This window comes from Sebastes umbrosus, chromosome 3, assembly GCF_015220745.1.
Source record: "Sebastes umbrosus isolate fSebUmb1 chromosome 3, fSebUmb1.pri, whole genome shotgun sequence".
In the NCBI taxonomy this organism is placed as follows: domain Eukaryota; kingdom Metazoa; phylum Chordata; class Actinopteri; order Perciformes; family Sebastidae; genus Sebastes; species Sebastes umbrosus.
Genome location: NC_051271.1, coordinates 1,029,381 through 1,042,500, shown reverse-complemented (window position 1 = coordinate 1,042,500; position 13,120 = coordinate 1,029,381). Strand labels below are relative to the sequence as shown.

General features: G+C 34.9%; 3 protein-coding genes across 6 annotated transcripts in view; 2 read left to right on the top strand and 1 right to left on the bottom strand.

The window, feature by feature from the left end:
* Positions 1–6,535, bottom strand: part of wipf2a (WAS/WASL interacting protein family, member 2a) — a 24,132-nt gene extending 17,597 nt beyond the window's left edge. For all 3 annotated transcript variants that reach the window (XM_037764275.1, XM_037764276.1, XM_037764277.1), the window contains exon 1: positions 6,063–6,535. The gene's annotated coding sequence lies outside the window, so the exon portion shown is untranslated. The remainder of the gene's footprint in view (positions 1–6,062) is intronic.
* Positions 1–13,120, top strand: part of LOC119484981 (NACHT, LRR and PYD domains-containing protein 12-like) — a 956,516-nt gene that overhangs the window by 578,766 nt on the left and 364,630 nt on the right. The gene's annotated exons all lie outside the window — the stretch shown is intronic.
* On the top strand, positions 11,539–12,472 carry mrpl21 (mitochondrial ribosomal protein L21). Of its 2 annotated transcripts, none has more exons than XM_037764307.1 (2): positions 11,539–12,298; positions 12,329–12,401. In XM_037764307.1, the coding sequence occupies exon 1, from the start codon at positions 11,637–11,639 to the stop codon at positions 12,276–12,278; it is 642 nt and encodes a 213-aa protein (XP_037620235.1). In that variant the 5' UTR covers positions 11,539–11,636; the 3' UTR covers positions 12,279–12,298; positions 12,329–12,401. The 2 variants fall into 2 exon arrangements, with proteins under 2 accessions (XP_037620235.1, XP_037620236.1); XM_037764308.1 differs by having other exon boundaries at positions 11,542–11,683; positions 11,735–12,472.

Below are 13,120 nucleotides of genomic sequence, written 5' to 3'. Positions count from 1 at the left end.
TCATCTCCATGCTCTATTATGTCTCATAAGTTGTTGGGTTGAAACTGTTTGTTCCACAGATTTGGTGCTAAATTTAACCATTTTTTTTACCACTGGAGAATTGATAAAAATGATCAATAATCCCTCCAAAATACCACATTAAGACACCAAGACCTTGAGGAACACCATAGAAAAAGACCTCCTGTGATTTGGGATCCAAAACTTTTGAAGTTTTGGAGATTTCTGCAAGAATTTGCATTTTTCAGCAATTGGACGGCGAGCACCTGTGTTGTGTAAACTGCTCAGAAACCCCCTTATCGTCAATCTAGAGAGAAAAGCTGCATGGTTTTTGCCCCAAACTGCATGTGATTATCATAAAGTGGGCATGTCTGTAAAGGGGAGACTCGTGGGTACCCATAGAACCCATTTACATTCACATATATGGAGGTCAGAGGTCAAGGGACCCCTTTGAAAATGGACATGACAGTATGTCCTTGCTACAATTTAGCCCAACTTTGGAGCGTTATTTAGCCTCTTTCCCGACATGGTAGCAAGACATTGTTGGTACCGATGGATCCATCAGGTTTCTTAGTTTCATATGATATCTGTAGCTTCATTCTAGCCCTAAAACGTCATCCTAAAAAGCCATCCATCCTCTGAATGCCCTAGGTCTGATGAAGTTGTTTTACTCATTGTCACTTGAGTAAAGTCGCTTCTCTTACGGACGTCACAGACCCAAATCTAACACAACCTGTTGCTGACTTTATATTTACTCAAAGCAAAAACAACTTAAGCTTGTGCTTGTCCATATTTGACGAAGCGATGATGAACCCACACCTGAGACTGCTCTTTCTCTCTGTGTCAACACAATGATCGAGGTCACTGGATCTCCCCAAACCAGTTAGCTGTTTGGGCCCATTGTTGGCTCCTCACCCCACCCTTCGCTGCTGCTCCATTCCTCAGGCAGCCTGGCGGAGCGTCGCGGCAGGTTTTCACCGAGAGGGAAACCAAAGGAATCTCACCGAGCAAGCTCGCCAGATAGTCAGCGAGTCGGTGACGTGGTTTAAACAGAGAAGGAGAGTGGGGGGGGGGGGGGGGGGGGGGGGGGGTTATCGCTCCTCTGGGAGGAAAAAGAAATGTTTGGAGATCTGCTGAGTGTGCACGGACTGAAGCCACAAAACAGACTAGTTTCAACTCACTAAGCCCGTTATTATTCCACTAATAATCAGAATATTTATGTAATTATGTGATGGATAAACCTAGAACCCATTTGAAAGATAAAACGGTAACTAGGGCTGTCAAAGTTAACGTAATAATATGTTAATAATATGTTCGGTCTTTCAGAGGTTGTAGCGGGCTCATGATTTGAGCATATCTTTTATGCTAAATGCAGTACCTGTGAGGGTTTCTGGACAATATCTGTCATTGTTTTGTGTTAATTGATTTACAATAATAAATATATACACACATTTACATAAAGCAACATATTTGTCCACTCCCATGTTGATAAGAGAATTAAATACTTGACAAATCTCCCCTTAAGGTACATTTTTAACAGATAATTATAAATAATAAATTTGTGATTAACTATGGACAATCATGTGATTAATTGCAATTAAATATTATAATTGATTGACAGCCCTAATTTGATCACAATGAAAGGTCAGCTTTAGAAACAGGTATTGTCAAAATGTGTCTGCGACTACTAAGTAGCAGCATTTTGTCAATTATATACTATATTTTCAAGGCAAACGTCTCTTATGATTTAAATGTCAGGATATCAGTCCTTGAGGTTTTTGTAGAAAGCGCGCTTATAATCACAAAATAAGGTATGTTGTTGCCACAGGTATTTTAGCACTACACATGTGAAACACGACATGTCTCTCGGAAACTCTACTTAAGATAAATAAGAAAATAAATACATAAGGGGGACATATGAGATACTCTGAATAACTATAATATTGTAGTGATATGTTAGGATATGGTGGCTTTTAGATAAGATTAAAGAATATTTCTTGCATATATCTATTTAGACAAACATGTGCAGAGTTGACCTTTGACCCCTATAATCTGACTGAGCTTTTCAATTCAGGGTCAAAGTAAAGTGACGTCCATAAGAACAGCAGGTCAAGATCGCTGAGGTTTGGTCTCCATTAAGCAGTTCACCAACACAACTCTTTATAATGGGAAAACCCCAGACATATACGTAGACATACAGTATATACATAGACGCCGCATTGACTCCTGGATCGTACTTCAACGTGGGCGCCATATTGGACCTGGCAAGACAAGTGAACGGGGGAGCTACATTTCTCTGGATAAAAAGCACTATAATGTCTACATTTCTCAACCGATTTCAACCGGTCGTTATTATATTAAAGGGTTTATGATCTACGAGGAGTAACGATAAGTTAACGTTACCATTTTTGTTTCTTTTCCCAAAGATTTGGGGGAAAAACTGCTAAATGAGTTAATGTCACAGCTTCCGGTTCCTGGATCAGCGGTCTGTCCTTCAATATGGTGGATTCAATCCATTATTATAAACTAGTACTATCATATCACATTTTCCTTTAAGCATTTTTCACATTATCAACTGTTCAAGTTAACGTTACATCTTTACAAAACGTTTGCTTCTGTAACATCAGATACGAGCCAATGCCTATGGAAAGGAGGCTGGGTCACGGGTTTCCTCGTAGATCATAAATAAAATTTTCATTTGATGTTAATAAATTGTATAATTATTGGTTACAAACATCCGTTGACAGTCTCTCTCCTTCCTGGGTAAACATTTCTTGTTACTCCCTCCATCCCCTGGACCCTAAACGGGGTAACGTAACAATTGGGGGCTCGTCGAAGATCCCGGACGAGCCCCCAATGTTACGTTCCACTTTATATATATATATAATAATGACTGGTTGGAATCGGTTGAGAAATGTGAACGTTATAGTGATTTTTATCCAGAAAAACGGCAGCGTCCCCGTTTACTTGTATAGGGTTACAGGCCATTCTCTCCAATATGGCGCGCCACACTGACGTATGGCTGCAACGGGCTGAAGCGTCCAGTGCGGTGTCTATGTATATATGTCTATGAGTTTCCCCACATCAACAGTGTGACACCGCACAGTGAAATACAACCAGGGAGGGGCGGGGCTTTTTGAGGAAGTTAGATGATTTGTGGTCAAGGAAATACACTGAGCTAAAGGACCTGTAGCTCTGACTGTTTCTAGGCTTTTTTAGGGCACTGACAGCCAAAGTTTACCATAACATAGTGTATATATATATATATTCTCTTAAACTAACTCGTTCAATAGTGTAGCAAAGCATGCATTTATTTATTCGATTATTAAACTATAAATCATGAAATCACTTCTGTTTTATGCCACTTTATGCTTCTCCTCCACTACATCTGAGAGGGAAATATTGAACTTTTTACTCCACTACATTTATCTGACAGCTTTAGTTACTTTACAGATTACAGTTTTTTAATCCCATGAATCTCCAGATGTGTTAATGTTGAATGTTTGTGATAAACTGAAGGATGAAGTGTTCCTTTATGTGGTGAGAAAAAAGCCTCTTGGATCACCTGAAAATGCAACGTCACTAAGCTCACAACACCATGTTGACTTTTGACGCTACAAACATGTGATATTCTTCTAGAATATGATGCATTGCTGCAGATTAAACTATCCAACAGGATATGAAGGAGATATAATGCAACATACACATTAATGGAGCAGTAATATTAATCCAGAAACATAAAAACTATTAGATTGTTTAGACAATACAAATTTATTCCAATTGTTTAATAGACCCCATTTATTATTTTTGCTTTTTTTTATTTTGTTTTTATTCATTTTTACCTTTCCTTACATTTTATTTGTTGCATCATTTATTTTATTTTTATGCTATAAAATATATTTGCATAATGAAAAATCTGAACATGTTTATGAATCTACTGTATTGAACTTTTGAAATAAAGTATGAAAAAAAATGTATATAAATCTTAATTTTGCAGAGGACATTTATTTATTTATATTTATTTAATCTGTACTACCAATAGTTGTAAAATTTTATTTAAAAGTTGTGTACAAATACTATAATTCAATACAGTTTCGAGGGCTTGTTCTTTGCTTGAGTCATTTTATTCTTCTTTATGGGCTACATTATATTTTAGCAGTGGTGGAAGAAGTACTCAGATCATTTACTGAAATAAAAGTACCAATACCACACTGTGATAATACTCCACTACAAGTAAAAGTCCTGCATACAAAACCTTACTCAAGTAAAAGTATCCTATGTATTATCAGCAACATGGAAAAGTACTCATTGTGCAGTCAAATACCATGTCAGTGTTTTACTATCATAAATCATCATATATGATAGTAAAACACTGAAAGGGAACACTTTACTAAACAATAAGTACTTTTACTTTTCAAACTTTGAGTACATTTTACTGACAATACTCGCATACTTTTACTAAGTAAGGTTTTGAATGTATGACTTGTATTTGTAGTGGAGTATTTTCCCAGTGTGGTATTAGTACTTCTTCCAGTACTGCATAAAGCTCAGTAGAACAGGATGCATCAGGCCCGGGCAGGTAGTTGAGCCTCTCCCAGGTGAAGACACCAACACACCTGTACCTGGCACTAGCTTAAAGTCAGGCGGAGTAGAGTTAGCAGTACTCACTCTACAGAGTAAAGTTAACAGTACTAACCTGCAGAGTAAAGTTAGCAGTACTAACATGTAGAGTAAAGTTAGCAGTACTAACATGTAGAGTAAAGTTAGCAGTACTAACATGTAAAGTTAACAGTACTAATCTGTAGAGTAAAGTTAGCAGTACTAACATGTAGAGTAAAGTTAGCAGTACTAATCTGTAGAGTAAAGTTAGCAGTACTAATCTGCAGAGTAAAGTTAGCAGTACTAACATGTAGAGTAAAGTTAGCAGTACTAATCTGTAGAGTAAAGTTAACAGTACTAACATGTAGAGTAAAGTTAGCAGTACTAACCTGTAGAGTAACGTTAGCAGTACTAACCTGCAGAGTAAAGTTAACAGTACTAATCTGAGGAGTAAAGTTAACAGTACTAATCTGTAGAGTAAAGTTAGCAGTAAAGTTAACAGTACTAATCTGCAGAGTAAAGTTAGCAGTACTAATCTGTAGAGTAAAGTTAGCAGTACTAATCTGCAGAGTAAAGTTAACAGTACTAATCTGAGGAGTAAAGTTAGCAGTACTAATCTGAGGAGTAAAGTTAACAGTACTAATATGAGGAGTAAAGTTAGCAGTACTAATCTGTAGAGTAAAGTTAACAGTACTAATCTGTAGAGTAAAGTTAACAGTACTAATCTGTAGAGTAAAGTTAACAGTACTAATCTGAGGAGTAAAGTTAACAGTACTAATCTGTAGAGTAAAATTAACAGTACTAATCTGTAGAGTAAAGTTAACAGTACTAATTTGTAGAGTAAAGTTAACAGTACTAATCTGTAGAGTAAAGTTAACAGTACTAATCTGTAGAGTAAAGTTAACAGTACTAATCTGTAGAGTAAAGTTAGCAGTACTAATCTGTAGAGTAAAGTTAGCAGTACTAATCTGTAGAGTAAAGTTAGCAGTACTAATCTGTAGAGTAAAGTTAACAGTACTAATCTGAGGAGTAAAGTTAGCAGTACTAATCTGTAGAGTAAAGTTAACAGTACTAATCTGAGGAGTAAAGTTAGCAGTACTAACCTGTAGAGTAAAGTTAACAGTACTAATCTGTAGAGTAAAGTTAACAGTACTAATTTGTAGAGTAAAGTTAACAGTACTAATCTGTAGAGTAAAGTTAACAGTACTAATCTGTAGAGTAAAGTTAACAGTACTAATCTGTAGAGTAAAATTAACAGTACTAATCTGTAGAGTAAAGTTAACAGTACTAATTTGTAGAGTAAAGTTAACAGTACAAATCTGTAGAGTAAAGTTAACAGTACTAATCTGTAGAGTAAAATTAACAGTACTAATCTGTAGAGTAAAGTTAACAGTACTAATCTGTAGAGTAAAATTAACAGTACTAATCTGTAGAGTAAAGTTAACAGTAAAGTTAGCAGTACTAACCTGGTTGTCTCCAACAGTAGGTTTGATAATCTCGTCCTCCAGAACAACATGAATGTTCAGGTGTTGTTGTGTTGAATCCTCCGAGAGAAGCTTTGTGATGTGAGGCTGCTGATGGAACTGAACACCAAACAGCAGTTAGCAGTTAGCAGCTATCCTGTTAGCAGCTATCCTGTTAGCTGTTAGCAGCTAGCCTGTATCAGCTCTGGGTTTCCTCTGAGCGGTGGCTGTCAGTCCGTCCAGAGTTCTGCTGCCGGCTCGGTTCGTCCTCAACACTCCTCTGAGACGACGACGCGTTAAAGAGTCACTTTAAACAGTTTCCGGGTATCTACGGTAACTTTACCGGCCGTCCTGCCGGGCTGTCGGAGCCATCCTCTCCGGTAACACCGTGTTATCACCGTGTTGTTGTCGGTTCCGCTGTCTGGAACCCGGAAACCAGCCGAGCGACCGACACAAAATGGAGGCAGATCTGCGCTGCGTTCAAGGTGCGGTGGGAAAATACAGACTCCAGACTACCAAGGTCGTGATGTAATGAAGAAACTCTGTTTGTTAAAGTATTGAAGACTTAATAATTTAGTTATAAAAGTTCTGTTTTTAAAGTACTGGACACTTAATATATTAGTTATAAAAGTTTTCACTTAATATAAAGATGTAAACTGTTCATGGGTTGCTTTATTGCAGTCTTTGGACTGTTTCCATTGAACTGATCCCACTCTCTGACTGGTTTAACCCTCTGTGACCCAGAATAGAGCCGTCCTTGTCCTCTTTAGGGGGTTCCAGGAGGTCTTTACTTATATTAACCACTGGCATGTTTTGTGTTTTATGTTAGTTTTTTTTTTGATAATTATTTGTATTTATCCCTTCATTCCCCTTATATGTATTGTTTACCTGTGTATCAGTTGTTCAGATTGGATATCTCCTTCCTTTGGGTTCCTGCACACATAGGGCTGGAAGGAAATGAGAATGCAGATATATTGGCCAAACACTCATTAAAACGACACTTAATTGACATACAAATACCGTTAAGTAAAGTAGAGGTTAAAACTATCATTAAGGACTACATGCACAAAACCTGGCAAGAATACTGGGACTGAAGTGCCCAAAGGAAGAGATGGTCATTACCCGTCTGAAAATAGGACATACAGGATTAAACCAAACACTCCAGAGAATAGACAAGCACCCAACTGGACTATACACGCACTGTAATAAACCGGAAACTGTCAAGCATGTTCTTATAGAGTGCAGCAAATATGACAAAGAAAGAAGGGAATAGCTATCAGGAGTAGATGATGGAAATATTACAATCTGCTAGGAAAGACATCTAAGAAAGTACACAATCTTCTAATTAATTACTAAACAACAGGAATAATGGAGAGAATTTAATTATTAGTATTATTATTATTATTGTTATTAATTTTTATTTTATTGTTTTTTTTAATTTTTTTATTTATTTTATTTTTTATTATATATATATATTTTTTTTCCTGCCAATCTCCTGCTCCACACTCCAGTCCAGTAGGTGGCGGTAATGCACCTTTAAGCTGTTTGCCAACCGCCATAAACACCAAAGAAGAAGAAGAAGGAACTATTTTGATTGAAATACAACAAACATTATACAGAAATCAAATGATGGGGCTTTCAGTCATATGTTTATGGATACCTACACACATAGGGTTAAAGGAAATGAGATGGTAGATAAGATTGCAAAGAAGGCTACAAAAAATAACAACACTGATTTGACAGTTAGCTTCAGCAAAACAGAAATGAAGAGCATTATTAAACATAGATATTCTACAAAAGAACTCACTAAATGAGTGTTTTAGAACATTATTTCAGTATCTTAGACAAATTAATATGATTGTGAAATACTTTTTGCTGGGAAGCTCCATTAAAATAATAAATTACATTACATTTACATTACAATTATAAAAGGAAATACTTTATACAAAGGCATATGAAGAACATATGTATTAAGATATATTTTTGTGTAAGAATGTGTCGTATGAATTATCTATTTAAAAGTCTGATGGCCTGGGGAAAAAGCTGTTCCTCAGTCTGCTGGTGTGAGTCCTGGGGGTCCTGTATCTTCTACCAGAGGGCAGGAGGGACAACAGGCTGATGTGGGGGTGTGTCGTGTCCTTAATGACCCTCAGGGACTTCCTGAGGCACCGCTGGGTGTAAAGCTCCTGCAGGCTGGGCAGCTCGCACCTGGTGATGTGTTGGGCCCAGCGCACCACCCTTTCCAGGGCCTTACGGTCCACGTTGGTGCAGCTGCCGAACCAGGTGGTGAAGCAGCCTGTCAGGAGGCTCTCTACGGTGCCCCGGTAGAAGTCCCTGAGAGTCCCTTTAACTCTAAAAGTCTTGAGTCGCCTCAGAGCGTACAGTCTCTGCTTGTTTAGCAGTACCTGGATGTTGACACCCAGGTATTTAAAGGTGTCCACCCTCTCCACCGCTGTGCCGTTGATGGCGACTGGGGGGTGAGTGCAACCCCCCCCCCGCCTGTAATCCACAATGACCTCCTTGGTCTTTGAGACGTTCAGGGAGAGGTGGTTCTTCTGACACCTTTTTCAGACATTGTTTAGACTTTTTTTTGGGACATTTTTTAGATTTTTGGTTTCCAATATTTTTCAAACTTTTTTTCAGACTTGTTTTTCAGACCTATTTTTTTTTTTTGTTTTTTTACCTTTTTCAGACGTTGTTTAGACTTTTGTTTTCCATCATCTTTCAAACTTTTTTTTTCAGACATTTATTCAAACTTTTTTTTGGGACATTTTTCAGACATTGTCTAGACTTTTGTTTTTTGGAAATTTTTTCAGACTTGTTTTCCAACATTTTTCAGACTTTTGTTTACGGACATTTTTTCAGACTTTTGTTTTCCAACATTCTTTTCAGACATTTTTTCCAGACTTTTTTTTTTTTTTTTTTTTTTTTACCTTTTTCAGACATTTTTGAGACTTGCTTTCCAACATTTTTCAAACTTTTTTTTTCAGACATTTTTTCAGACTTTTGTTTTCCAACATTTAAAAAAAAAAAAAATGTCAAATTTTTTTCAGATATTTTTCGGTCTTTTTTTTCAGTCATTTTTCAAAAAAAGTCTGAGAAAAATGTCTGGAAAAAAAAGACTGAAAAATGTCTAAAAAAAAAAATTTGAAAAACGTTGGAAAACAAAAGTCCAAACAATGTCTGAAAGACCTCTAAGATAGAAACTGATTTAGTTAATCGAATCTAGTGTTTTCATCATAATTATTATTATAATTTCTTTTCATTATTATTATTATTTTTTTTTCATTTATCATTTTTTTTTTTTTTTTAATTTAATTTAATTTAATATTTTTCTGTCATATATTATCTTTTTTTCATTTTATTTTTAATTTAATTTATTTTTCTTTATTTTTATTTTTATTTTTTTCATTTAATTTTTTATTTTATCCAAAAAAAATCTTTTGATAGAAACTGATTTAGTTAATCAAATCTAGTGTTTTCATCATTATTATTTTATTTATTTTATTTTTTATTATTATGTATCTTTTTCATTTATTTATTTTTATTTTATTTTAATTTCTGTTACTGTACAATCTTCTGTTCCACACTCCATTCCAGATGGTGGTGGTAATGCACCTCTAAGATAGAAACTGATTTAGTTAATCGAATCGAGTGTTTTCGTCATTATTATTATTATTTTTTATTATTATTATTATTATTATCTATTTTATTTTTAATTTTTTCATTTATTTATTCTTTCTTTTATTTATTTTTTTCCTTTGAATTTTGTTACTGTACAATCTTCTGTTCCAGACTCCAGTCCAGATGGTGGCGGTAATGCACCTCTAAGATAGAAACTGATTTAGTTAATCGAATCGAGTGTTTTCGTCATTATTATTATTATTTTTTATTATTATTATTATTATTATCTATTTTATTTTTAATTTTTTCATTTATTTATTCTTTCTTTTATTTATTTTTTTCCTTTGAATTTTGTTACTGTACAATCTTCTGTTCCAGACTCCAGTCCAGATGGTGGCGGTAATGCACCTCTAAGATAGAAACTGATTTAGTTAATCGAATCGAGTGTTTTCATCATTATTATTATTTATTTTTTATTGTTATTATTTATTTTATTTTATTTATTTTTTTTTCATTTATTTATTCTTTTTTTTATTTATTTTTTTCCTTTTAATTTTGTTACTGTACAATCTTCTGTTCCACACTCCAGTCCAGATGGTGGCGGTAATGCACCTCTAAGATAGAAACTGATTTAGTTAATCGAATCGAGTGTTTTCATCATTGTTATTATTTATTTTATTTTATTTTATTTTTTTTTCATTTATTTATTCTTTTTTTTATTTATTTTTTTCCTTTTAATTTTGTTACTGTACAATCTTCTGTTCCACACTCCAGTCCAGATGGTGGCGGTAATGCACCTCTAAGATAGAAACTGATTTAGTTAATCGAATCTAGCGTTTTCATCATTATTAATTTTTTTTATTGTAATTATTTTATTTATTTATTTCATTTATTTTTATTTTTATTTTTCATTTTATTTAATTTTAATTTTAATTTATTATTTTATTCTGTTACTGTACAATCTTCTCTTCCAGACTCCAGTCCAGATGGTGGCGGCAATGCACCTCTAAGATAGAAACTGATTTAGTTAATCAAATCTTGTGTTTTCATCATTATTAATATTTTATTTTATTTATTTTTTATTATTATGTATCTTTTTCATTTATTTATTTTTCATTTTATTTTATTTTTATTTTTGTTACTGTACAATCTTCTGTTCCACATTCCATTCCAGATGGTGGCGGTAATGCACCTCTAAGATAGAAACTGATTTAGTTAATCGAATCGAGTGTTTTCATCATTATTATTTTTTTTATTATTATTATTATTTATTTTATCTTGTTATGTTATTATTATTTTTTTAAATTTATTTAATTATTGTTTTTTTATTTAATTTTATTTAATTTTATTTCAATTTCTTTTAATTTTTTTTATTTTATTTTGTTACTGTACAATCTTCTGTTTCAGACTCCAGTCCAGATGGTGGCGGTAATGCTCCTCTAAGATAGAAACTGATTTAGTTAATCGAATCGAGTGTTTTCGTCTTTATTATTATTATTTTTTATTATTATTATTATTATTATCTATTTTATTTTTAATTTTTTTAATTTATTTATTCTTTTTTTTATTTATTTTTTTCCTTTTAATTTTGTTACTGTACAATCTTCTGTTCCAGACTCCAGTCCAGATGGTGGCGGTAATGCTCCTCTAAGATAGAAACTGATTTAGTTAATCGAATCGAGTGTTTTCGTCATTATTATTATTATTTTTTATTATTATTATTATTTATTTTATTTTGTTATGTTATTATTATTATTATTTTTAATTTATTTAATTATTGTTTTTTTTAATTTAATCTTATTTCAATTTCTTTTAATTTTATTTTGTTGCTGTACAATCTTCTGTTTCAGACTCCAGTCCAGATGGTGGCGGTAATGCTCCTCTAAGCTGGTTTACCAACCAACAACAAACACCAAAGAAGAAGCAGGAGGAGATGCATCGTTTCCGGTGAAGATGGCGCTGAGCAGAGCAGCGTGTGTGTGGAGGACATGTAGCGGGTTGGTGACCGGTCACCGGCTGCTGCTGCCCGCTGCTGTCCGGACACAGAGCTCGGTGACCGGTCACCGGCTGCTGCTGCCCGCTGCTGTCCGGACACAGAGCTCCGGGAGCGGGCAGCTGCTGCCGCGGACCTCGCTGTCCAGTCCCCCGTGGCCGGAGCTCCTGGTCCCGCTGGAGGAAGAGGAGAGCCGGCTGGAGGAGCAGCACGCCGCCGTGGTGAGCACCGTGAACCGGAGGATCCTGCAGCGGGACTTCGGTCGCCTCTTCGCGGTGGTGCACTTCTCCGGCCGCCAGTGGAAGGTCACCGCGGAGGACCTGGTCCTGCTGGAGAACCGCCTGGAGGCGCAGTGCGGAGAGCGGATCCGGATGGAGAAGGTGCTGCTGGTCGGAGCGGAGGACTTCACCCTGCTGGGCAGACCTCTGCTGGACCGGGACCTGGTCCGGGTCGAGGCCACCGTCATCGAGAGGACCGAGTCCTGGCCCAAAGTCCACATGAGGTTCTGGAAGAGACACCGCTTCCAACGCAAGAGGATCATCATCCAGCCGCAGACCGTGCTGAGGATCAACAGCATCCAGCTCAACCCAGCACTCACCTGAGGAAGACTCACCTGAACCCAGCACTCACCTGAACTGATCAGAACCTGATCACACTCACCTGAGGAAGAACATGATGGTGATGAAGAAGAGGGGACTATTTCACACACAGACTGTTTGTTTTCAGTGAATATAAATATGTATGAATTATTATTTTTATTATTACTAATAATAATGGGTTATTAATAATAATAATAATAATAATAATAATTATTATTATTATTATTAGCATTATTAATAATAATTATTATTAATAATAATAATGATAGTTATAATTATTAATAATAATATAAATATTTATTATTATTAATATAAATATAATAACAGCAGCTCATCAACCAGGAGACTGTTGACTGTTTAAACTGTAAATAAAGATTAATCTTTTGCAGATGACTGAGATTTAATGATTCTATTTTAAATAAATGATTCAGTGGTTAAAGATGATGGTGATGAAGAAGAGGGGACTATTTCACACAGACTGTTTGTTTTCAGTAAATATAAATATGTATTAATTATTATTATGAATAATAATGGGTTATTATTCATAATAATAATGATCATTATTATTAATAAGAATGGGTTATTATTGTTAATATCATTATTATTAATGATTATTGCCATTATCATTCATATAAATATGTACTTATCATTATTTTTAATAATTATTCATAATAATAATATTTATTATTATTATTCATATAAATATAATAACAGCAGCTCATCAGCCAGGTGACTGTTGACTGTTTAAACTGTAAATAAAGATGAATCTTTTGCAGATGACCTTAACAATTCACTCAGAGGAGGAAAGAAACCAGAAAATATTCATATTTAAGAAGCTGCAATCA

Bases quoted from the DNA above. Each gene is read 5' to 3' on its own strand.
- mrpl21 (XM_037764307.1), top strand. From the start codon at position 11,637: ATGGCGCTGAGCAGAGCAGCGTGTGTGTGGAGGACATGTAGCGGGTTG.